Genomic DNA, 26,925 nt, shown 5'->3' on the forward strand with positions numbered 1-26,925 from the left:
TATGCAGACAAAGAACGTTTCCTGGAATAATTCATTTGAAACAACCACCCGGTTCAAAAAAAAGTTGATATGCAGAGGCACAACTAGCACCAACAAAAAAAGGGAAATAACAGAAAGTCACGCAGTTTTTAAATTACAGGGATACCTCAGCTATCAAACTTAATTGGTTCCCAGAAAGGTCGTAAGTTGAATTTGTTCGTAAATTGCTTCAGTGCTCTATTTTGTATGGAATGTACAGTGGGGCCTTGACTTACGAACTTAACTGGTTCCCAGACAGAGTGTGTAAGGTGAAAAGTGTGTATTCCAAAAAATAATTGCCCATAGGAACCCATTAAAGTGAGAATAATCCATTCCCAGGTCCCCATAAAATATTATTTTCAACTAAATAAGCCTTAAAACTACACAAAATAGACCTTATTTTATGTATAATAAATGTGTTATGGTATTATAATTAAAGAAATAAACTGTACTATATAATAAAGTGGTTTTATTGACCTTTGTGATGGTCGTTGATGGCTTGATGGAATGGAGTGGTCCGCTTTCCTCAGCATTAAACACTTGATGAGGAACGTAGCCTTCTTCTTTCACCATCTTGAGGAATGAACCCTTGTATGTGCTTTATCTGCCATAATTTTACTTAGTTCCTCATCAATTGTGTTCTGTTTAGCAGGGTTGATAGCGTTTTGCATCAAGTGTACTTATGGCTTGTGCGGGTTATTTTTGGAGCCTGATTGATGGGATATTTTAACCTTGCAGTCTACACTCTGCCTTTGAACTATCAAAGTTGAAAACAGTCCACATTTCACTGTTTTCTTTCTGTCGTCTGCCTGTTTCTTTAATGGACAACTTACGTCACTTTTTTGTTTTTTAACTGACACCAGCAAACACGTTTTTATAGCATCCAAAATACCCAAAACACACATTATGGTATTTTTATTCATATGCAAAACACCAATAAAAATGACTTAGTGTCCAAAATCTGCAAAAAATTGAGCTGCGAATTGGGCATTTTCAGAAAGTCCCGCCTCCAGTTCGTGACGTTACGCCAAGACGTCTTGCATCGTTTGTGAATCAAAACAATGGCTTCAGATTCGGAGAAGATGCTTTCTTGTTACACATCCAGTTATGAATATGATTCAAATAGTTCTGAAGAGGAAAGCATACATGTTTGCAATCGATTAAAAAATTTATTTGTGCCATTTTGAGGCAACATTGGCGGGACATCTCTCACCCAAAAAAAAAGAGGCACAAAATGGCGACCTCCTGTGGCCACCTCCGTTTCCACAGGCTGATAAATTCCTTATAAGGCGCTTGGACGCCCTCTTCTGGCCCTCTGGCGGCTTTTGGGTGCAACACGAGGTCCCCAGACCAAACAAGTCCAGAAAAATACATTGATGTGATGGAAGGACCGCTACAATGTGTCTTTTTTACGGTCAAGGGCGGTCCTTTAGTGACGTCACGTACGGACTCGTCACCAACTCAAAAACAAAACTTCCTGAATATTCAGCGCGAGTCTTAAAACGTCAAATATGCGGTGGAATCTTTGTCAAATACGCTCAGTAGAAGTCATTTGAAGCCATTTTACAAATTATGGACACAAGTTGTCCGGAGACCTCGGTTGTCCTTTAATGTTTAAACCACCTCCCTTCACTGCTGCATTCTTGACCAATCACGTGGCTTTAAGACTGGGGGCGGTTGATAGAGGACAAAAACAATCGGCTGCCATTTCCTTGTTAGGAGAACGGACTCGTTCGCGAACGACACATCACTCATTGTTGCGCTCTGTCTGTATCCCGAAAAATAGTTTGTATGCCAAGGTTACATTTTCATAAATTTAACGTTCTTAAACCGAATAGTTTGTAAGCCGGGGTATCACTATATAATAAACTGATATGTTTCGCCTGGTGGAAATTGAGATGACAGTGAAATATTTGGAAGTGTGCGTGCTTGTGTGTGTGTCTGTGTGGCTTGAAGGATTAACATGACAAAATCATTTCCAGGAACACCGACCGGCGTGTTCATCATCTCACTCACTTATGATGTACGAAAACAGTTTTTGCTAAGCCCAACCTGCTCAACATCTCCCCTCTGGTTGACATCCTCTTTGTGTCAATCCAAACTAACGGAGGATGATTCATTATTTCACTCTTAATTTCCCTGCGGTGTATGAAACGAAAGTGTGCCTCCGTTGGAATGTTTGTCGTTGGCGGCCTTCAGACGTTGCACCGTGATGACCATGAAATGACGTTTGCGTTTGGTTGGCGTTGGCGTCAAAATTCCATTTGCATTGAGTATATATGTAAGGCGAGCGGGAAAAATCATGGCTGTCACAGGTTTTGCGGTACAGACGCTCACCACTTTACAAACGAAATACCTTCGGAGCTGTCGTTCGTAAGGTGAATTTTTTCGTAAGTTGCTTCAGTGTTATACTTTGTATGGAATGTGTGTTGAAGTCATAAAACTATGACGTCCGTTTCGAAAATTCAGACACTCTCCAGTTTACGAACGAGATACGTTCCAAGCAGTCGTTCGTAAGTTGAATTTGTTCGTAAGTTGCTTCAGTGCTATATTTTGTATGGAATGTATGTTGAAGTCATAAAAATATATCGTCCGTTTCTAAAATACAGACGCTCCCCACTTACAAACGAGATACATTCCGAATATTCGTTCGTAAGATGAATTTGTTCATAAGTTGCTTCAGTGCTATATTTTCTATGGAACATATGTTTAAGGCTTATATAAATATGTATAAGGTCTATCTAAGTATGTTTGAGGCTTGTATAAGTAACCTGTGTTGGTTTGTAGTGAAAAATAATATCGACCTACTGTACCCCCAAAAATGTCCATATGCCCCGTTATTCGTAATGTTTGTAAGTTGGGGAGCAAGATATGGAATGTTCCCCACCAGCGCACGGGAGGCCAACCGTGCAGACAATGCATTCTGCGAACTGGCAGTACTCGGTCCAGCGAGCTATAAATCATTTTCAAAGTCAAACAAAGTGGATCTCACTCCGCTGTGCTTTGGCATCGGTTCAGCGTGAGAGAGTGACACTCTGCCCTCTAGACATGTGCCACCACCGAAACGCCATGCAGCTCCGACAAGAAATTATGTGGAGCTCTTCTCACCTTCTCCCTCATTAGTTGAAGGAAATGATTTATCCCTCGCGCCGTCCTTGTCCTTGTCTTTTATTGCTCAGCGCTTCTCCGGCACCACCAGCGAAGTGATTAATTGACTGACCGGATATACTGTCCCGTGAAAATCATCTCATTTGCTGTAATTTCACCAAAGTACACATCAAAACAAAATGGCTCTTTGCCCACATGAAGACATTTTGATCTCAATCACGTATGCCCGGTGTTGCGATTCAACTTACGAACATTGGGGTTATGAAAAACGGTACATACGAACATTTTGGCAGGTACTGTATGTCGAAAAATGTTTGGACAGAGATGCTGTCAGTTCGATTTTGTATTGCATGCTTTTTTTCCGGCCGAGCCGGCTGGCGATTGCCTGCGTACAGACACTCCCCTACTTATAAACATTCAATTTACAAACAACGGTACAACCGAACATTTTTGTAGTAACATATGTAGTCTTCTCTTCAGTTGTACATGTACATGTTTATAGAGCATATATTTTATTACATTTTTATTTTTAACTACAAACCAATACAGGTTTCTTATACAAGCCTTAAACATACTTATATAAACCTTAAAGGACAACCAACGTCACTTTTTTGTTTCTTAACTGGCATCAGAAAAACGTTTTCTTGCATCTAAAATACCCAAAACACGCAGTATGATATTTTTATTCAAAGGCAAAACACCAATAAAAATGACTGAAAGTGTCCAAAATCTGCAAAAAAATTGAGCTGCGAATTTGGCATTTTCAGAAAGTCCCGCCCCCAGTTCGTGGCGTCACGCCAAGACGTCTTGCATTGCCTGTGAATCAAAACAATGGCTTCAGATTCGGAGAATATGCTTTCTTGTTACACATCCAGTTATGAATATGATTCATATAGTTCTGAAGAGGAAAGCATACAAGTTTGCAATCGATTAAAGATTTTTTTCCGTGACATTTTGAGGCAAATGGGCGGGGGGAATGTCGCACCCAAAAATGGCGACTAGCTCCCGTGAGGAATGAATCAGCCCGTTTCCACAGGCTGATAAATTCCTTCCATGGAGCTCTGACACCCTCTTCTGGCGGCTTTTGGGTGCAACATCAAGGTTTTCAGATAAACAGTACAGCAAAATACATTGATGTGATGAAGGACTGCGACAATGTGTCTTTTTGTCGGTCAGGGGCGTTCCTTCAGTGACGTCATGTACGGACTCGTCACCAACTCAAAAACAACACTTCCTGAATATTCAGCGTGAGTCTTAAAAGGTAAAATATAGCTATACGCGCTGGAATATTTGTAAAATATGCTCAGTAGAAGTCATTTGAAGCCATTTTACAAATTATGGACACAACTTGTCCGGAGACGTTGGTTGTCCTTTAAACATACTTATATAGGCCTTTAACATGCATTCCAGACAAAATATAGCACTGAAGCAACTATATCACATTAAGAACTACAGTATCTCGTTCGTAAGTTGGGGAGTGTCTTTACTGTGCTTCCTTCACACACTCAGTCACATTGGAGGTTTCAAGGGCTGGATGTTTCCGTGATGGACACCAAGGCTTACCAATCAGCGCCCAATCAGTGTTTAACTTAAATATACATTCCATACAAAATATAGCCCTGAAGCAACTTACAACCAAATTCACCTTACGATCGCCCACTCAGAAAGTATCTCGTTCGAAAGCTAGTGACCGTCTGTATTTCCGAAACGGCTGTGGTATTTTTTCTTTCTCTTTGCCCGTCTGTTCACGCGGACAACGGGTGTTTGTGGGAAGGTGTCGCTAACCCAGCCGTTCGCGCTGTCTGCCGCTTACCAGGTGGCACCTGGTTTGAAATGTGACTCCCAGCGTCTTCAAGCCTGGAGCGAAATGACAGCCCCTTCGGTGCTTTGCTATGACTGTTATGTGTTTATAGCAACAAAATCGGCCTGAATCGGCACGTCGACACGCTATTGCCAAAACAAAAGGCTGGTGGCTCGGCAGAAATCAACAACCCCACACCCATGTTTTTTTTTTTTCATTTCTTGAAAGCAACGACTGAAAATGCTAATGGCTATGAGAACGTAGTACAGTGATACCTTTGCTTACAAACCTAATTGCCTCCCAGAATGTTTGTGTAAGGTGTATATTCCAAACATTTATTTCCCATAAGAAACCATTAAAATGAGAATAATCCGTTCCAAGGTCCCCATAAAACATAATTTTCAACTAGATAATCCTTAAAACTACACAAAATATACCGTATATTTTGTATGATAAACATGCAATTGCATTGTAATTAATTAAATAAACTGTACTGTATAATAAAGTCGTTTTATTTACCTTTGTGATGGTCGTTGAAGGCTTGATGGAATGGATAGTTTTTTGAATAAAGTGTCTGAAGGAGCTCTGGGTTGTACATCTTGGAAGTTGCGATATTGCAACAGATGCAGGCAGACACACTAGAAACTTTATAAATAGCTGGTTCCCTTGCTTGTATGTTCTCTTCAAATTGTACAGATGGCTTGCACGGGTTATTTGTGGAGCCTGATTGATGGCAATTTTAACCTTGCAGTCTACACTCTGCCTTTGAACTATCAATAAAGTTGAAACGCGTCCCAATTTCAGTGTATTCTATCCATTTTCTGACCATTTCACTTGTTATTTGTTTTTTTTTCACTTTTTTTTTTTTGTTTCAAGCTCTGTCGTCTCCCTTTTGTGTGTGCGTGTGTGTTTCTGTTTCTGTAACCCCTCCCCCCGCTCACTGCTGCGTGTCCCTCCTATTTCCTCCCACGGATCTTGACCACTTCCGTTCGGCTTTAACCAAGGACTGGGGGCGGGGAATCAAGGAAAAAAAATGCCGGCTGCCATTTCAGGAGATCCAAGAACCGGCTCGTTCGCGAAAGACACGTCACTCATTGTGGCGCTCTGTCTGTTTCCCAAAAAAGAGTTCTTATGCCAAGATTATATTCTCGCAAATTTAACGTTCATAGGGCAAAAAGTTCTGTAGCTAAAGCGTTCGTAAACCGAGATATCACTGTATATAATAACAATAATAATAATAATGATAATAATCATAGTGATGATAATAATAATATTAATATAATATAATTAATATCATAATATTAATAATATTAGTGAAAACTAATACTACTACTACTACTGATAATAATAATAATACATTGTATTTATAAGTGCCTTTCAAAACTCTCAAGGTCACTTTACAGTCACAGGATCAGTTTTTCTGCGGTTGAGCAGCGGCAGCCACATGCGCCAGCTTTCACTCAACCCAGAAGTAACTCAAATAGATAGAAAGCTAACTAGCTAATAGTTAGCTAATAGGCATCTAGATAGTTAGCTATTTATCTAGATAGCCATATGGCTAATAGATAGCACATAGATAGCAAATAGATAGACAGCTAATAGATCGCAAATAGAGTTGGGCCTGTCTTTTATGCCTCATCGTCTTTCTTTTCCATGACACCAAATCCCTCGATCGGTCCCAAACCGGTGTTATATCTCAAAGAGGGCTTTTAACTTCCCGATCAATTCCTCTTATTGCTCTTGTTTCTTATTGACGATGCAATATTTTGTCCTGCGACGCTACATTTGATCATCTTTTTTTTTCTTTCCTTTCTTTTAAGCCTTTATAAAAAGGATCTCAAGAAACAAGCTCTCGTTTCAAGCTTTTTTTTCTCTCTTTCCCGGCTGGCACTTGTCATTGCTGATAAGTGTTGCAATTGCTCTTGTTCCTGACGACCCGAGCCAAATTCATAATGATGAGATTATCTTGTCAACAGTACAGTGTATACGTCTGCCATATTGATCTCTGCGCACCGTCTTAATGAATAAAGTGCCGCGGAAGAAGCACTGTGGCTCAATGTTAACTCGGAGCAGATTTGGCGCTTTCGACGCTAACGCCGATGATGAATGGAATGGTGTAGCGCTATGCCTTTCTTTCCCTCCTATTTTTTCGGTTTACGAACATTACATTTATGAACATTTTACCTTGGCATACCAACTATTTTTCGGGATACACACAATGAGTGGTGTGTCGTTCGCGAACGAGCCCTTTCTAACTACAAAATGGCAGCCGACTTTATGTTTGTCCTATATTCCCCGCCCCCAGTCTTCGGTTAAAGAGACAGACAGACGACAGAGAGTAAGAAAATGGATAGAAAACAGTGAAATTTGGTCTTGTTTCAACTTTGATAGTTCGAAGACAGAGTGTAGACTGCAAGGTTAAAATATCCCATCACTCAGGCTCCACAAATAACACACACAAGCCATCTGTACACTTGATGCAAAAAGCTATCAACCCAGCTAAACAGAACACAATTGATGAGGAACTAGATAAAATGATGGCAGAGAAAGCACCTCCAAGGGATCATTCCTCAAGATGGTGAAAGAAGAAGGCTACGTTCCTCATCAAATGTTTAATGCTGATGAAAGTGGCCACTCCATTCCATCAAGCCATCAACGACCATCACAAAGGTCAATAAAACTACCTTGTTATACTGTACAGTTTATTTCTTTAATTACAATACCATATCACATTTATTATACATAAAATAAGGTATATTGTGTGTAGTTTTAAGGCTTGGAAAAGTAGAAAATGATGTTTTATGGGGACCTGGGAATGGATTCTTCTCATTTTAATGGTTTCCTATGGGAAATTAATTTTTGGGATACACCCTTTTCGCCTTACACACTCTGTCTGGGAACCAATTAAGTTGGTAAGCCAGGATATCACTGTACTTTCCTTCCTTCCTTCCCACGTCCAGATTAGTAAGTGAAAACAGACCTCTCGCACATTGCCGGAAAAAAAAAAAGTGTCACACTGACATCTTGAGTCCGTGTACTCCCCAGGTGGAGAGGCATAAGTGGTCGCGTGGGTGTTGCGAGATGGAAGACGAATGAAAGCCAAAGCAGACTGTCGCATGTGTCTTTAAATGTCATTATTTCTTTATTTTTTGACGGAGGGAGGGGGGGGAGGTAGTTATTTCTACTATTCTACAAAAGGCTCGACTGACCTTTACAAAAAGAGATTATACTCGATTGTCTTCTTGTATGGGATTGCTAATCATTGCCAAATCTGTTTTGGGGTATTCTTGAAGCACCATGTACACATTTAAAGGACAACCGACACCACTTTTTTGTTTCCTAACTGACATCAGAAAAAAACGTTTTATAACATCTAAAATGCCCAAAACACGCAGGCTGATATTTTTAGTCAAATGCAAAACAGCAATAAAAATGACTTCTAGTGTCCCAAAACGACATCAAAATGACATCGGAGATGCCGAATTTCAGAAAGTCCCGCCCCCTTGTTTGTGACGTCACACCAGGATACTCCTTCACACACTGCCGTGCTCCAGAATCAAAACAATGGCTTCAGAGAATTCAGATTTGGAAAAATGATGCTTTCTTCTTCCTCATCCAGTTATGAATATGATTCAAATAGTTCTGAAGAGGAAAGCATACATGTTTGCCATCGATTCAAGAAGTCCTCCAATGTAGCGTCCCAGAAAATGCACAAGATGGCGCCCAAGCTCCGTTGGAAATGGGCTGATTTGTCTGCTGGGAATGTGTGTCAACTAGTATCAAATAGTGGTCTTGGTGCAACACTCAACGGTTCAGAAGGGGGTTCTCCCATCTGCACCCCCTTCTGATTGTTTTGGGCTGGGGTGTGTTGAGATTATCCTCGCCCTCCTGGAGGTTAAGGTCAGGGATGTGGCGAATACCGGTCGACTGCGAGCACGCGAAGCCCCTTTGACACTGTTTTGCGATGAAGGGCGAGGAGGTCAATAAATGCGAGTCGACTCCACCAAGTCGCTGAAAGCGCCGAGATGGCCATCAGGATGGCGCTAAATGGCCTCCTTGAATTGAGGGGCTTTGCTCCCACTGAACAAAGCTAGCATTCAACATAATGACGAGTCAGAGGGGACCCCTTGAAGATTCTTTCAGGGAACAAAAGTAGACTTCTTGCCTTTTCTTATTCGCTGAGAAACGACATCATGACGAATAGCTAGGGAATAGATAGCTAATAGCTAGCGAATGGATAGCTATTAGCTAGCGAATAGATACATATTAGCTAGCGAATAGATAGCTATAAGCGCCTTTCAAAACTATCAAGGTCACTGTTGGATAAGTTTTTCTTTGAGTAAGCAGTCACTCAAATAAATAGCAAGCTAGCTAGCTCGCGAATAGATAGCTAATAGCTAGTGAATGGATAACTAATAGCTAGCAAATAGATAGCTATTAGCTAGCGAATAGATAGCTGTAAGTGCCTTTCAAAATTCTCAAGGTCACTGTTGGATACGTTTTTATTTGGGTGAGCAGTAACTCAATTAGATAGCTAGTGACTAGATAGCTAATAGCTAGTGAATATATATAAATCTGCTATCTACTCGCTAGCTATTGGATATCGAATAAATATCAATCAGCTATCTATTCGCTAGGTGTTAGTTATCTACTCGCTAGCTATTGACTATCCGCTGGCTAGTTAGCTTGCTATATGTTTGAGTTACTTCCCGGTTGAATGAACGCTGGCGCGTGTGGCTGCCGCTGCTCACCCACAGAAAAACTGATCCTGTGACTGTAACGTGACCTTGACAGTTTTGAAAGGCGCTTAGAAATGACATTTATTGTTTTTATTATTATTATAAGCGCCTTTCAAAACTCTCAAGGTCACTGTTGGATAAGTTTTTCCTCAACTCAAACAGATAAGAAAGCTATCTTGCTAGCTAATACAAGCAAATGGTCCTTAAAGTGAGCAAATGCTAGCACACGACAAGGTCACCTTGAACACTGAAACAGGACGGCGCGTTCTATGTTTGAAGCGACGCAAAGAAAAGTTCTTTAGGTGGATGCTGCGTGTGCGTACGTGAATCATAGCACGTGTTGATCGTATATACACGCGTGTTTCATAGATCTGGCCTTGGTTTCTTGGCTTTTGGGGATCCACAGGAGAAAAAAAAGCCTTTTATCCCAGAATGGCTGCCGTACTATCAATTCCAAAGGGATCTTTTTCTTGCATTTCATTAGCAATGAGGTTTTACCGCCTTGCTTGTTTTATTTATTTATTATTTTTTAATGTAAATTATTTTTATTTCAGTCGTGGTAGAAACGTCATGAATGTGGATCAAGGGTGGACAGGTTTCTTTCATAGCGCGCGGGGGCTGCAAAAAATATCGATATAACCGGACTATCGATATATCCCATCCTGCGGCATGTAAATTTTCTCCTTGCGTTCATAGAAATAGTATCGTAATAAGCAGTACTATCGATATAACCAATATCGATATAACGAGAGTTTACTGTATGTCCATTCCCGTGCCAGGGTTTTTGTCATTGTCACTCAAATTCTACGACCCACAGAATATTGGGTTTTAAGACAACATCAACATTGAATACAGTGTTAGAAAATTTAGATTCTCTTCTTTCATTAGAAACAAAGAGTTAATTCCTAAATGATACGAGTCTGGAGTTATCGGACCTTGAAATGAGGGCAGCTGGTTTATGTAGCGCTTTAACAAGAGCTGAAGCTGTAACGAAGCGCTAACATGGACGAAAGGCAAATGCTTCTCTCTGGGTCGCTCTCTCTCTCTCTCTGGGTATTTTTCTCTCTGGGTCACACTAAAAGTTGTAAGATTTATAAATGAACTGCCAACATTTTGATATGTAATCGTATTCAATAGAAAATGTTGCCTAAAAACAACAGATTGACATTGTTTGGTATCGGAGACGTGATCCTCGCGTCAGCCATTTTGAATGCTTTTGGATTGAAGACCGTTTGACTTACGACCGTTTTTGTCGGAACGGAACCCGGTCGTAACTCGGATGTTACCTGTAGTTAATTCCTAAATTATATGGTTCTGGAGTTACATGAGCTTGAAATTAGGGTGGTTGTCCAAAATACAATGCAATACATACATATTGATTTATATAGCAATTTAACAAAAGCTGAAGCAGGACAAAATCTCAAAAATGAAAAAGGGGGAAAGTCTGCCCCTTGTGGAAGGGAAAACCATTGCCAGAGGTCTGACCAACGCTTTGTCAACACCCAAACAAGAAAAAAAAGAGCAAATTTGGGAATGGCAGTCCACATCACACTTTTTAATTCCCGAATAAATTCAGGAATGGCAGCGAATGAGTTAATAATGGCGGAGAAGGGGAAAAAAAATGCTGGCGGATGCTTAATTGTTCAATTGCCCTTGTGAAGGAAGTAGCGACTACGGGCACAGCATGCAATGGTGGTGCGGGTGCCGCTAATCACTCGGCGTGTCCTCGTCAATACTTGAGTGCGTCTTTGCCGTTAACTCGCAAGTCTGGAGTCAGCATTGACCTTGCTTTCAACCGTTGCTAACTCAGCCCAAAACACAAAAAAAGGAAAGAGACTTATCAAGGTGTACGTACGTACATACGTACATACGTACATACGCCTCAATCAGCATTCATGAAGTCATAATGAGAATACCAAAAGAGGGTCCGGACCGTTTTAGGATCCGTTTTTTAAATAGTTTGAGAAGGCAATGAAAAATATGAAATGGCTTTACGTACCTGCCAACTACAGCGATACCTTGGCTTACGAACGTAATTGGTTCCTAGACAGAGTGTGTGAAGTGAAAAGTGTGTATCCCAAAAAGTAATTTCTCATAGGAAACCATTAAAATGAGAGTAATCCGTTCCCAGGTCCCCATCAAACATCATTTTCTAATTTTCTAAGCCTTAAAACTACACAAAATAACTTATATACCTTATTTCATGTATAATTAATGTGCTATGGTATTATAATTAAAGAAATGAACTGTACTGTATAATAAAGTTGTTTTATTGACCTTTGTGATGGTCGTTGATGGCTTGATGGAATGGAGTGGCCGCTTTCATCAGCATTTTCTACTAAATAAGCCTCAAAACTACACAAAATATACCTTATTTTTTGTAGAATACATGTGCTATGGTATTATAATTCAAGAAATGAACTGTACTGTATAATAAAGTCATTTTATTGACCTTTGTGATGGTCATTGATGGCTTGATGGAATGGAATGGCCACTTTCATCAGGATTAAACACTCGATGAGGAACGTAGCCTTCTTCTTTCACTATCTTGAGGAATAATCCCTTGTAGGTGCTTTCTCTGCCATAATTTTGCCTTGTTCCTCATCAATTGTGTTCTGTTTAGCCTGGGTTGAGAGCTTTTTGCATCAAGTGTACAGATGGCTTGTGCGGGTTTTTTTGTGGAGCCTGATTGATGGGATATTTTAACCTTGCGGTCTACACTCTGCCTTTGAACTATCAAAGTTGAAACAAGTCTAAGTGTCACTGTTTTCTATCCATTTTGTCACTCTCTCTCTGTCGTCTGCCTGTCTCTTTAATTTTTAAACCACCTCCCCTCACTGCTGCGTTCTTGATCAATCACGTGGCTTTAACAGAAGACTGGGGGCGGGGAATAGAGGACAAAAACTAGTCGGCTGCCATTTTCTTATTAGGAGAACGGGCTCGTTCATGAACAACACATCACTCATTCTGCTCTGTGTGTACCCCGAAAACTAGTTCATTTGCCAAGGTAAAATGTTCATACATTTAACGTTTGTAAACGGAAAAGTTTGTAAGCCAAGGGGTTCGTAAACCGAGGTATAACTGTACTAAAGTCAATGAATAGAGTCATTTGATATTGATTGTTTGACAATCAACATTCATCTGCAATCGTCGGAGGCTTTTAGCGTTTTTAGCTACGGCGGTTGAACGGGTAGGCCTTCGTTGGACTTCCCCGATTCGATTCGGAAGATGGTCAGGCGGACACGGGCGACTTTTGCGCCCGTTGAACCGATCTTTCTTTTATCTCCTCCGAGAGGCGTCCGACCCGCTAATTAGATGTGATCACCGTCAATTGCTTTGAAGCCACCAAGTAATCAATGTCGGCTAATTATTGTTTGCTATCCCTGAAGCTTTTTTTTCTTTTGGACATTATATCCTTTGTCATCCTTGGCTCGCTTTGCCCACTCCTCTTCTTTGTTTGTTTGTTTGTGATGCTTTGCCACTGGGCACGTTGCTTTCTATGCGCTAACCTCATTTTTGCTTGTGTTTGATCCTTTCCCAAGTCTTCCCATTTGGACTGCTTGCTTACTTTGACACCTTTCCAACAGGAAGAAACAAGCGTTCCCCTGATGCGAGCACTCTCCCCCACCGCCCACATCTCTCTTTCTCTCTCTCACTCACTCTCTATACCTGCGTCCTTTGCCAAATAGTCTGTTGCGGTCCTGATCCAAATCCGTTTTGAAAGGTACTCATGCAGCCACTGAAGAACAAACGTCTGTCTGATAGCGATCCAGAGTAAGTGGAGGCGTCGTCAACCATTGCAGTCCAATGGCGTGTCAAAGAGAAGCTGCCACTTTTCCTCTTCACTGACCATTCATTCCTCTGACGGCTTCAACTCTCTCGCCGTCTCTCTCACACACACCCCCGTCGCACACCTTTCCGCATGCTTTCCCCGTGAAAACGAACAAACGACGGCAACGTGGCCGCAGAGTGAAATAGCAGTCTGATGTGCTTGTCCCATTTGTCTCAATGCTTCTTCTGTCTGCTTGGTCAGTCTTAGGGCCTTCGTGGGAATAGAGAATATGCTTTTTGCACTTACGTAGTACTTGGTCTTTCTATCACCCCCATTTTTACGATCTCTCTCGCTGCACACGCTAGAAAAAGGAGTACGTCGTTTGGGATGACACGCTTTTGCGATTCTGTAAACGCAACCCCATCCCATGTGAGGCGTCGCCACCGAGATACAGGCGTTGATTTTAGAAGCCAGAATCAGACTCATCTTTATTGGCCAAGTATCAAGAACACACAAGGAATTTGGCTCCGGTAGAACACGTTGCACTAGTATGAGAAGGTTTCTTCAGCCGTCATCTGTACTTCTTTGAAGGTACCCACAGTTAGAGAGTGCTCTCCTGACATGTTTTCACTCCTTTTCTCTACCTTCGATGCTTGTTGCTATTAGTTTAGCCCTATGCTGGAGGGTTCTGATAACTCCTAGTTTGTGTTGTAGAGGGTGGTTAGAATCAAAAAGTAAGTACAGTGATACCTTGGCTTATGAACTCAATTGGTTCCCAGACAGTGCATAAGGCGAAAAGTGTGTATCCCAAACATTAATTTCCCATAGGAAACCATTAATATGAGAATAATCAGTTCCCAGGTCCCCATCAAACATCATTTTCTAATTTTGTAAGCCTTAAAATTACACAAAATAGACCTTATTTTATGTATAATAAAGGTGCTATGGTATTATAATTAAAGAAATAAACTGTACTATATAATAAAGTGATTTTGTTGACCTTTGTGATGGTCGTTGATGGCTTGATAGAATGGAGTGGCCGCTTTCATCAGCATTAAACACTTGATGAGGAACGTAGCCTTCTTCTTTCACCATCTTGATCCCTTGTAGGTGCTTTCTCTGCCATCATTTTACCTTGTTCCTCATCTATTGCGTTCTGTTTAGCTGGGTTGATAGCTTTTTGCATCAAGTGTACAGATGGCTTGTGCGGGTTATTTGTGGAGCCTGATTGATGGGATATTTTAACCTTGCAGTCTACACTCTGCCTTTGAACTATCAAAGTTGAAACAAGTCCAAATGTCACTGCTTTCTCTCCATTTTCTCACTCTCTCACTGTCGTCTGCCTGTCTCTTTAATGTTTAACCCCGCCCTCTCCTCACTGCTGCATTCTTGACCAATCATGTGGCTTTCACCAAAGATTGGGGGCGGGGATTAGAGGACAAAAAAACGTTGGCTGCCATTTCCTTGTTAGGAGAACGGGCTCGTTCGGCAACGACACATCACTCATTGTGGCGCTCCGAAAAATAGTTCGTATGCCAAGGTAAAATGTTCATATATTTAACGTTCGTAAACCGAAAAGTTCGTAAGCCAAAGGGTTCGTAAACCGAGGTATCACTGTATTATTATTATTATTTTTCTCTATTAGCATTTCAATGCCGAAATGATTTTAAACAAGCGTTCTTCCTTCTACATCCAACCTTTGATATATTGTCTGGGTGTTTTCTTTTGAGAAAAAAAAAAAAAAATGCACCATGGAGGAATGGAGTGTTCGGCGCTGGTGGTTAAAGATGTCAAAGTAAGCACGTATAGTTCAAAGTATCGAGGTTTCCTCTCTGACCTTCAACTGCTCCTTTTCATACAACAGATTGAAATGGTTTATCGACTGTGAGCCAAGCTGTGCAGATGAAAAATAAATAAATAAAAAAACCTCCGCGAGGAATTTTCTCTCTGATCCTTTTCCCCGATTATAGTTTATTTATTCATGTCATTATTATATCTTTATTATTTTTATTCTTTATTATTTATTATCATGCATACGATAATATATGGTTTTGGACTGTTGTATTCTACTTTATTTATTAATGTATTCATTATTTCATTATTATGTATTCTTTTTATTATTTATTATTATTATTTATACAAGAAAACATGCTTTTGTACTGTTGCATTATAGTTTATTTATTTATTTATTTATTTGTGTATTTATGTATGTATGTACTGTATTTCTTTATTTGTGTATTTATGAACGCACTTATTTATTTATTTATTTATTCATTTATTTATTTATGTATTCATTTATTTATTTGTGTATTTATGTATGTATGTATGTACTGTATTTCTTTGTGTATTTATTTATGCACTTATGTATTTATGTACTGTATTTCTTTGTGTATTTATTTATGCACTTATGTATTTATGTATGTATGTATTTATTTATGTGTTTATTTGTTTATTTATTTATTTATTTGATTTATTTAGTTTTGTCACGTTTTTCAAGGTGGTGATGGCAGGTGCGGATCCCAAAAAGCAGGCAGGAGTGAGCAGGAGGTTGTTTGACAAATTGTATTAAAATGAAGGTCAGCAGGAACAAAATGTAAAACATCAAAATCATCTGAACAGAAAAAAGTATCAAACGAAAACCAAGTGTAAAAGTCCGCCAATGTTAAACAAACACATGCACAGCATACAATGCATGCGATTGCAGACAAAGCATGCAGCAAACAATGAACCGACACCGGATGGTCGTGCCGGGTGTCCTTTTAAGTGTCAGTGATTAAAACGACCAGCACCTGCGAGGCTGCAGGCAGGGCTGACGTCGCCCCCCGTTGGTCGCCAACCAGATCATGACAAGTTTATTTATTAATGTATTTATTATTTCATTATTATGTATTTATTATTATTATTATTCATTCTTTATTATTATTTACACGAGAAAACATGGTTTCGCACTGTTGCATTATACAGTAAAGTCTCGTTATATCGATATCGGATATATCGATAGTCCCAGTTATATCGATACTATTTCTATGCAGGCACGGAGAAAATTACATGCAAACAGGGTCGGATATATCGATAGTCCCGGTTATATCGATATTTTTCAGACTCCCTTGAATATCGATATAACGAGACTTTACTGTAGTTTATTTATTATTTATTCTTTATTATCTATTATTCTTTATTATTATTTATACGAGAAAACATGGTTTTGTACTGTTGCTTTATTTATTTATTTATTTATTTATTTATTTGTGTATTTATTTATTTGTGTATTTATGTATGTATGTACTGTATATATTTATTTGTGTATATATTTATGTATGTATTTATTTAGTTGTCTATTGATGTTTTTTTTTTAATTTGTTTAATTATTAGGGTTGACGAGTTAATGGCGTTTTACAAATAGAGAGCGTAAGATCCCGTTTGAACTTCAGCGTCAATTTCCACAAATCATCTCCGATGTAAACGTGACGTCTGCCTGTTGCGTTTCATACTTTGGCGTCAACGCAAAGAACAATAAAAAAAAAGGCATGAAAGAAGCCCTTGTGGCATCGTGTTCAGTCAATTTCCAGAAAGCCGATGAAGTGTTACGGCGATGCCGTTTTAATCTAATTCTTCCTCTAATTTGACACCATTTTTTTTTTTTTTTTAATCGCTTCTCAACTTTTTTCTTCTTCTGTTTTCACTCTTTAAGACGAGCGACAGGAATTTGTCGAAAGGCCACTCGGCGCTGCGGGGTAATGGTGACCTTTTACATCAATTGCCATCATTAAAAAAACACTGGCATGGTACACTTTGCTATAATTACGGACTGCCAGTGGAAGCTGTTTCGAGTACTGGCGAGATCAAGTCTCGAGCGCTGAGGAGAAGTGACTCCACGGTTAATGGTGTCTTTGGTCAGTCACGACGTTTCATCGGCTTTCTGGAAATTGACTGGACACGATGCCACAGGAGTTTCTTCCATGCCTTTTTTTATTTTTCTTTGCGTTGACGCAACAGGCAGACGTCACGTTTACATCGGAAATGATTTGTGGAAATTGACGCTTAAAGGACAACCGACGTCTCCGGACAAGTTAATTAATATAATTAGTGAAATGGCTTCAAATGACTTCCACTGAGCGTATTTGACAAAGATTCCACCGCATATAGCGATATTTTATCTTTTAAGACTCGCGCTGAATATTCCGGAAGTCTTGTTTTTGAGTTGGTGACTAGTCGTCACGTTACGTCACTGAAGGAACGCCCCTGACCGAATAACGGACACATTGTAGCAGTCCTTCCATCACGTCAATGCATTTTGCTGCACTTTGTTTGGTCTGAAAATTAAGGAATTAATCAGCCCTTTTCCACAGGCTGATTAATTCCTTACACGGAGCTTTGTTGCCATTTTCTGCCTATTTTTGGTGCTACATTTCCCGCCCCCAGATACCTCAAAATGGCACGGAATACATTATTTAATCGATTGCAAACATGTATGCTTTCCTCTTCAGAACTATTTGAATCATATTCATAACCGGATGTGTATATGTTATGAATATGATTCAAACAGTTCTGAAGAGGAAAGCATACATGGTTGCAATCGATTAAAGAAGTCCTTCCGTATCAATTCCAGCCGTCTGGACTGCAATGTAGCGCCCAGAAAGTGCACAAGATGGCCTACAAGCTCTGTTGCAAATGGGCTGATTTGTCCGCTGGGAATTTGTGTCGACTTAACACCTTCTTTATGCGTCTTACCGCAATTGGCTGCGACGCACAACGGTTCACAATCGCGTTATGTCGTTTTCTTTCTAATTTCGCCATCGACACTGTGTTTTCAGACGAAAAAAAGTAGCCGAAATGCATTGTGTGTGGCTTTCTCGGTCAGGGGCGTTCCCTCCGTGACATCACTTTGGGTATTGTCATCAACTTGAAAACAAGGCTTACTGAATATTCAGCGTGAGTCTTAAAAGGTAAAATATCGCTATATGCGCTGTAATCTTTGTCAAATGCGCTCAGTAGAAGTCATTTGAAGTCATTTGAAAAATTATGGACACAACTAGAGGTTTCGGTTGTCCTTTAAAAGAAACCACCGCTCTATACAAAATGCTGTACACGGAGCAATTAGCACATACGCGACAATAAACGATTCACAAATAACAAAGCCATAACACATTAAAAAAAAAAAACTGTCAAACTAAATATCAAATCTGAGTCATGCTGAGTCAAAAGCCAAAGAATACAAATGAGTTTCGAGATGTTGTAGATTGGCCAGCGAAATAGTGTCAAAATGGATCCAAATCTTGTGGTATTGCCAGCTTTGCGTCGTGTGTTGGATAATATTATATTGGAATCATATTCATAACTGGATGAGTAACGAGAAAGCATCTTTTTCCGAATCTGTGTTTTGATTCTGGAGCGAGGCAGTTTGTATCCTGGCGTGACGTCACGAACAAGGGGGCGGGACTTTCTGAATCTGCCCAGTTCCGAGCTCATTTTGCGGCAATTTTGGGACACTTCCAGTCATTTTTTTTTTTGACTAAAAATATCATCCTACGTGTTTTGGGTATTTTAGATGCTAGAAAAGGTTTTTCTGATGTCCGTTAGGAAACCAAAAAAAAAATGGTTTTGGTTCTCCTTTAAAGTACATATAGTATCGTAATAAGCGGTACTATCGATATAACCGATATCGATATAACGAGACTTTACTGTACTTAAAATCCAACACCTTCTTTATCTATTCTCCCTGTAGCATCACTCTTGTACTTGGATCCCTCTCATTCACACACACATATATTCCGTCTCTCTGCCATTGATCTTCATTCCTCAATAAGGATATGATGAGAGAGAGACAAAATTAAGCAAAGTCAACTTTGGATCACATTACAGGTATCAATGCTAATACCCGACATAGTGGGACACAATAGAAGTGGTGTCGGTTGTCCTTTAAAGTGATGTGTAAAGTCACGTGAGCCGAGATACAGTATAAACACATTGTGTACATTAGTATTACTTTGTTAAAAAAATGGTTATTACTGGCGATAAATATCCTACCCCATTTTTTTTTTTCCATTTCGGACTTTCCGCCACATTTGCTATTGTGCACGCCGATTAGCTAATCATTGCTAATTGGCTCAATTTACACGGGTAATAAAATGTGCAGACCTGAATAAAGAGCAGCTTCACTTTTCATCATTCCGTTCAAGCAATCTGTCCTTTTTTTTTACAGCATTTGTCCTGCATAATTAATCACCTGGAGATCTTGTTTCGTAGTAGGGATTGGTCCGCTACATACTGTTTTTTTTTTTTTAATTCCCCCTCTTTTCTCCTCCGCAGACGGACAGCTTCCCCACTGAGCCTAATTACATGGGAAGCAGACAACAGTTTGTTCAAAGGTAGGTGTTGCAACTATTACCCCATCTCACACCGTATTCTTCTTCTTCTTCTTCTTCTTCTTCTTCTTCTTCTTCTTCTTCTTCTTCTTCTTCTTCTTCTTGTTATTATTGTTATTACTATTCTTCTTCTTCATATTATTATTATTATTATTATTATTATTATTATTATTATTATTATTATTATTATTATTATTATTGTTATTGCTATTGTTCTTCTTCTTATTATTATTATTATTATTACTATTCTTCTTCTTCTTCTTCTTATTATTATTATTATTATTATTGTTATTATTCTTACAAACGGGAATCCATTGTTCCAATTGTCATTCATTGCATGCAGGATGAACACGTGTCATATTAATAGATAGATTTTTATGTTATGTATGTATTTATTTATTGATGTTCTTTTGACTTCAAAATGGCGCCCGGAGAGTGGTTGCCATGCCAGCGTTTCCTGTCTTTTATTTTTTGACATTTTTTTTTCTTACATTTCCTCTTACTTTCATCGCATTGCTGCTGTAAAATAACATTTCTTCAATGCGAGAGTAATAAAGGCAAATCCAATCATATAACTAGCTAGCTAGTTAGCTAGCTAGCAAGCATCGCTAACGTTAGCTAGCTAGAAAGCATCGCTAACGTTAGCTTGTTCCACTGTGGACATTGCTAATATTAGCTTGTTTGCACTGGAGAGTGAATTAAAAACATGACAAAGAGAAGAGGGAATTGCTCATCGTTTTCTGAGTAATACTGCTACTACTACTACTACTACTACTACTACTACTACTACTTATAATAATAATCGTAATACTAATAATAATAATAAAATTATTAATAATAATAATCCATTTCATTTCTAAGCGCCTTTCAAAACTCTCAAAGTCACTTTGCAGTCACAGGATCAGTTTTTCTGCGGGTGAGCAGCGGCAGCCACATTCGCCAGCGTTCACTCAACTCGGAATAACTCAAATAGATAGAAAGTTAGCTAGCTAGCTAATAGATAACTAGTAGATAGCCAGATAGATAGTTAGATAGTGAATAGATAATAAATAGATAGCAAATAGCGAGCTAGCTAGGTAACCAGCTAGATAGTGAATAGATAGCAAATAGATAGCTAGCTAGGTAGCCGTAATATGTAACCTAGTTAACAAGAGACTACATTTATTTGAGGTTATGTTACCATCAGAATCTGAAAAAAACTGTTTTTGTTTTAAAATCCAATCCAATAACTAGCTCGGTAGCTTTGCTAACGTTAGCTTGTTCCACTGTGGACATTGCTAACATTAGCTTGTTTGCACTGGAGAGTGAATAAAAACAATGACAAAGAGAAGAGGGAATTGCTCCTCGTTTTGTGAGTAATAATTAATATGTCTGAAGTAATAATTAATGTTATTGTTCTACTGCCGTGTTATGTTAAAAATGTATTGGTTTCATTTATAAATAATGTGATATCTAACCCAAATAACAAGAAACTATATTTATTTGAGGTTATGGTGCCGTCAGAAACAAAAAGTACTGTTTTTGTTTTAAAATCCAATGGAATAACTAGCTGGCTAGCTTTGCTAACGTTAGCTTGTTCCACTGTGGACATTGCTAACATTAGCTTGTTTCTCACTGGAGAGTGAATAAAAAAAAAAACACAACTAACTGCCGTGTTATGTTAAAAGTGTACTGGTTTTATTTAAAAATAATGTGATATGTAACCCAAATAACAATATGCTACATTTATTAGAGGTTATGGTGCCGTCAGAATCAGAAATAACTGTTTCGTTTTTAAATCCAATCCGATAACTAGCTAGCTAGCATTGCTAACGTTATCTTCTTCCACTGTGGACATTGTCAGCATTAGCTTACTTCCACTGGCTGAAAAAAACTTTTCGTTTTAAAATACAATCCAATAACTAACTAACTAGCTGGCTAGCATTGCGAACGTTAGCTTGTTCCACTGTGGACATTGTTAGCTTGTTTCCACTTGAGAGTGAATTAAACAAAAATGACAGAGAGAATAGGGAATTGCTCCTAGTTTTCTGGGTAATAAATAATGTTATTGTTATACTGCCGTGTTATGTTTAAAATGTATTGGTTTCATTTATAAATAATGTGATATGTAACCCAAATAATAAGCGACTACACTTACTAGACGGTACGGTGTCATCAGAATAAGAAAGAACTGTTTTCTTTTTAAAATGTAATGCAATAACTAGCTAGCGAGCATTGCTAACGTTAGCTTCCCCCCCTGTGGACATTGCTGCCATTAGCTTACTTCCACTGGCCGAAAGAACTGTTTTCGTTTTAAAATCCAATCCAATAACAAGCTAACTAGCATTGTAGCATTCTAGCATAATAAGTAATGCTATTGTTCTACTGCCATGTTATGTTAAAAATGTTTTGGTTTCATTTCTAAATAATGTGATATGTAACCTAGTTAACAAGAGACTACATTTATTTGACGTTATGGTGCCATCCGAATCCAAAAGAACTGTTTTTGTTTTAAAATCCTATCCAATAACTAGCTAGCTAGCTTTGCTAACGTTAGCTTGCCCCACTGTGGACATTGCTAACATTAGCTTGTTTCCACTGGAGAATAAATAAAAAATGACAAAGAGAAAAAACAAGCAAGAAAAAAAAATGAATAAATTTGTGAATGGCAGTGCTAGCATAAATATTGTATTTGTTTGTTTGTTTATGATTTTAAAAGTATCCTGTCGTTGTCCATCTTTCTCCAGCAGTTCCACATTCAAAGACCCCGAGCGAGCGAGTCTCCGCGACAGCGGCCACGGCGACAGCGACCAGGCTGACAGCGACCAAGACACCAACAAAGGCTCCTGCTGCGACATGTCCGCCAAGGAGGCGCTTAAATTGAAGGCCACGGGCGTTCGACCGCCTCCCTTGGAACAAGGCAAGTCATGACGCAGTGTTAGCGGACACCAGGGCAGACACAACTCTGTAAAAGTTGCCTGCCCCATTTTTTACAACTTGAAACACAATAAGATGACTAATCGCAAAAAAAAAGCATTAAGGATTTTTTTTTATGAAATATACATATTTCATACATATTTCATATACAAATGCTCCCTTGCTCGTAAATATAATTTTGCTCCAGTTGTTTATCAATACGCTGTTCGGCATGTTGCACAATGCAATGTTTGCGTTGAGTCGTCTGCTACAAACCACATGGACTCTATATTCCAGGATCATTTTAATAATAATAATAATAATAATAATAATAATAATAATAATAATAATAATAATAATAATATATTTCATTTCTAAGCGCCTTTCAAAACTCTCAAGGACACTTTACAGTCACAGGATATTTTTTCTGCGGGTGAGCAGCGGCAGCTACACGTGCTAGCGTTCGCTCAACCCGGAAGTAACTCAAATAGAATAATATTGATACATTAATTTCTAAGCACCTTTCAAAACTCTCAGGGACATTTTCCCGTCACGGGATAATGTATGTTTACGTTTTGTAGCATTTTGTACATTTTGTTTACATACATTTTGTTATTGAATCTTTCTTTTGGGGCTGAGCGTCTACTTCGGTAAAATTAAATGTAAATGTACGACCTTATAACGCTCGGGAAAGTCCGGAAGCAAGAAGCAGGCTTCTGATTGGCTGCCGTGCTGAGTATGCAAATTAACAAACTGACCGAAATTCCGAAATTTCCAAAATTTATTGTAGAATTTCGAAATCTTCTTTCAAACGTTTGCCTTATAGAATAAAGCAAACGTTTCATTTGAAAAAAAAATATTTCATTTTTTTGGGGGCTTGTTGTTTGTTTCTTTTTCTTGGAGAAGTTGTCGGCCACCTGGGCGGAGTAAAAGTTGCACACCCCGGGCGTCCGCGCAGACGTTATTTCAGACGCTGCATGTCGGTTCAGATTGTTGTTGTTTTTTTTTTTTTTTGGAAGTATGCCAAAGTTCCTGTGAAACCTATAATGACTCCCGAACGACGGTCCTCCGCCGCCATTATGTGTAATAACTCTGGCGCGAGCAGGATCTCTGATTGTGGCGCGCTACATTATCCACCCCAGCGCCTCCCTGTTAATTTACGTTTCCCCTTTCAGTGTGTGCGACGCCAGCGTTCCATCCACGTCTGTGTTTTATCAAAGGCGACAAGCCCATTACCTTTTCATAAGGCCGACTACTTCAGCCTCTCCATTTAGTCGCCCCAAGCCGAAGCGCGCCTCTCTGAAATGTTGATAATGGAACACGGAAAATAACTTAGTGAGCAGCCGGCGACGCCGCGCTGTGATGTGCTGATGAAATATGAATAATTATTAGAAGCGCTGCGGGTCGGGCAGATTACACATGACATGTGTTGAACAATAACTCCCTGGATAGTAGTTGTTGCAGCCATTTTGCTTGGTTACTGTGGATTTGTTTTTTTTCTTTTTAAAAAAAGGCGGCGGAAAATGGCGTAAAGAGCCCTAATAGCATAAATGGTGCGCTAAAGTCTCTTCTTTGCTCCAAACAACCTTGTAGCTCACAGGAAGTCGTTACCTGATTTGAAAAAATAGAGATATTCCCAGACAAATATGCTCATGTCATTATGGCACGGGTTAATCTCACTAAGGGTTTTTTTTATAATAATAATAATAATAATAATAAGAAGAAGAATCGCAGTCATGGTAGTAGTAATAGTAATAGGAATAGGAATATTAGTAATAGTAGTAATAATAGTGATAGTAGTAATAATAGTGATGGTAGTAGTAATGGTGATAGTAGTAATAGTGATAGTAATAGTGATAGTGTAATGTTAATAGTAATGGTAATAGTAATGGTAATGGTAATAATAATAACAGTAATAATATTAATAATAATAATAATAATAATAGTAGCAATAGTAGTAGCAGGAGTAGTAGTAGTAGTAATATTAATAAGAGTAATAGTAAGAGTAAGAGTAGTAATAATAGTAATAGTAATAGTGATAGTAAGAGTAGTAATAATAGTAATAGTGATAGTAGTAGTAATAGTGATAATAGTAGTAATATTGATGGTAGTAGTAATAGTGATAGTAGTAGTGATAGTGATAGTAATAGTAATAGTTGTAGTTGTAGTAGTAGTAGTAATAATAATAATAGTGGTGGTAGTAGTAGTAGTAATAGTAAGAGTAAGAGTAGTAATAATATTAATAGTAAAAGTGATAGTAGTAGTAATAGTGATAATAGTAGTAATAGTGATGTAGTAGTAATAGTTATAGTAGTAGTAGTAACAGTGATAGTGGTAATGATAATGATAATGATAACGATAATAATGATAGATGATTTTATCTATCTATCTATCTATCTATCTATCTATCTATCTATCTATCTATCTATCTATCTATCTATCTATCTATCTATCTATCTATCTATCTATGTATCTATATATAATGATAGATTTCATTTATAAGCATCTTTCAAAACTCTCAAGGTCACTTTACAGTCACAGGATTTTTTTTGTGCGTGAGCAGCGGCAGCCACGCGCGACAGCGTTCACTCAACCTGGAATAACTGAAATAGGTAGAAAGCTAACTAGCTAGCTAACAGACGGCTAATAGCTAGCTAGACAGCCAATTAGATAGCTAATAGCTAGCTAGCTAGATAGCCAGCTAGCTATATAATAGATGGCTAGCTAGATAGCCAGCCAGCTAAATAGCTAATAAATAGCAAATAAAGTGATAGGTAGGTAGCCAGCCAGCTAACCAGCTAGATAGCCAGATTCACTGTAAATAGATAGCCGAATAAAAAGAAGTGAAGAGAGGATTACTTCAGAGCAATGACCACGGTGGGTGGGGGGAAAAAAATAGGGATAGCGCTTTAACAACAGCTGAAGCTGTAACAACATGCTCATATACAGGAAATAAAGCAGTCACAAAGATAGTAGAGTACCAGGGGACTAAAACCAAGATCAAATCGGAATCGTGTTTTACTGATCTAAAACACAGTTTGAATGTCTATTCATTTTTTTTTGGCGTGAATTAGCTATATAGATCGCAAGCTAGCTTGGTAGATAGTTTTGTTTCTTCTTAAATGGACGTGGTGACGTGTCATATTTCCTGGTGCTTTGTTATGAACATGTGAGCTATCTAGCTAGCTAGCTAACTCACAAGTTGTGCTCCCAAGCCATTACGCCGTCTTGCTCGCTAGCTAGATAGATTGCAAGCTAGCTCGATAGGTAGATAGGTAGATAAAAATAATAAAGAAATCCATAAATAAATGAAATGCCCATGTGATGCTTTTACATTCAGTCCATGCAACTTTCTTTGTATCCCAGCGAATAGTCTTGAGACGCTTGAAGAAAGCTAGCGCTGTGCCACCGTGCACCGATCAAACTAGCGAGCGCCACAAGTCCATAACCTTCCTTCTATAACCTGCTTTTCACTCTTCACTGCGCTTCCATTTATTTCCCCCCCCCCCTCGTCCCTCCTCCTCCACTCGAGGACTTTCGCTCCTTGTTTAGGGAAATTGCTCGATGTGAGATTAGGCGCTCAACTTGGCTGCAGCTGTCTGTGTTTAGCCAATAACATGATCTTATCCAAGAGGCTTGGCGTGTGCGTGCTTGTGTGCAACCAGGAAACGAAGGCGCAGGAGGCGGTTTGGAGTCGGAATACAGTGATACCTTGGCTTAGGAACTTATTTGGTTCCCAGAAAATGGTGTGTAAGGTGAAAAGTGTGTATTCCAAACGTTAATTTCCCATAGGAAACCATTAAAATGAGAATAATCCGTTCCCAGGTCCCCATAAAACATATTTTTTGACTATTCTAAACCTTAAAACTACACATAATATACATTATGTTATGTATAATAAATGTGCTATGATATTATAGTTAAAGAAATAAACTGTACTATATAATAAAGTGGTTTTATTGACCTTTGTAATGGTCGTTGATGGCTTGATGGAATGGAGTGGCCGCTTTCATCAGCATTAAACACTTGATGAGGAACGTAGCCTTCTTCTTTCACCATCTTGAGGAATGATCCCGTGTAGGTGCTTTCTCTGCCATCATTTTACCTTGTTCCTCATCAATTGTGTTCTGTAACTCAAATAGATAGAAACCTAGCTAGCTAGCTAATCGATGGCCAACAAAAACCTAGCTAGATTGCCAGCCAGCTAGATAGTGAATAGATAGGTAG

At 38.9% G+C, this 26,925-nt stretch overlaps 1 protein-coding gene across 5 annotated transcripts in view; it reads left to right on the forward strand.

The window, feature by feature from the left end:
- The window catches only part of pcdh17 (protocadherin 17), a 195,243-nt gene that overhangs the window by 18,348 nt on the left and 149,970 nt on the right, over positions 1-26,925 (forward strand). For 2 of the 5 annotated variants that reach the window (XM_088993126.1, XM_088993128.1), the window contains exons 3-4: positions 19,748-19,806; positions 22,530-22,702. In XM_088993126.1, coding sequence (XP_088849252.1) covers positions 19,748-19,806; positions 22,530-22,702 — 232 coding nt within the window. Of the gene's footprint in view, positions 1-19,747; positions 19,807-22,529; positions 22,707-26,925 lie in introns of all 5 variants that reach the window. The other 3 variants (XM_088993127.1, XM_088993129.1, XM_088993130.1) reach the window with 2 other exon arrangements.

The sequence above is a fragment of the Hippocampus bargibanti genome, linkage group LG03 (assembly GCF_051943395.1).
Source record: "Hippocampus bargibanti isolate YZ-2025 linkage group LG03, ASM5194339v1, whole genome shotgun sequence".
NCBI classification, from domain to species: domain Eukaryota; kingdom Metazoa; phylum Chordata; class Actinopteri; order Syngnathiformes; family Syngnathidae; genus Hippocampus; species Hippocampus bargibanti.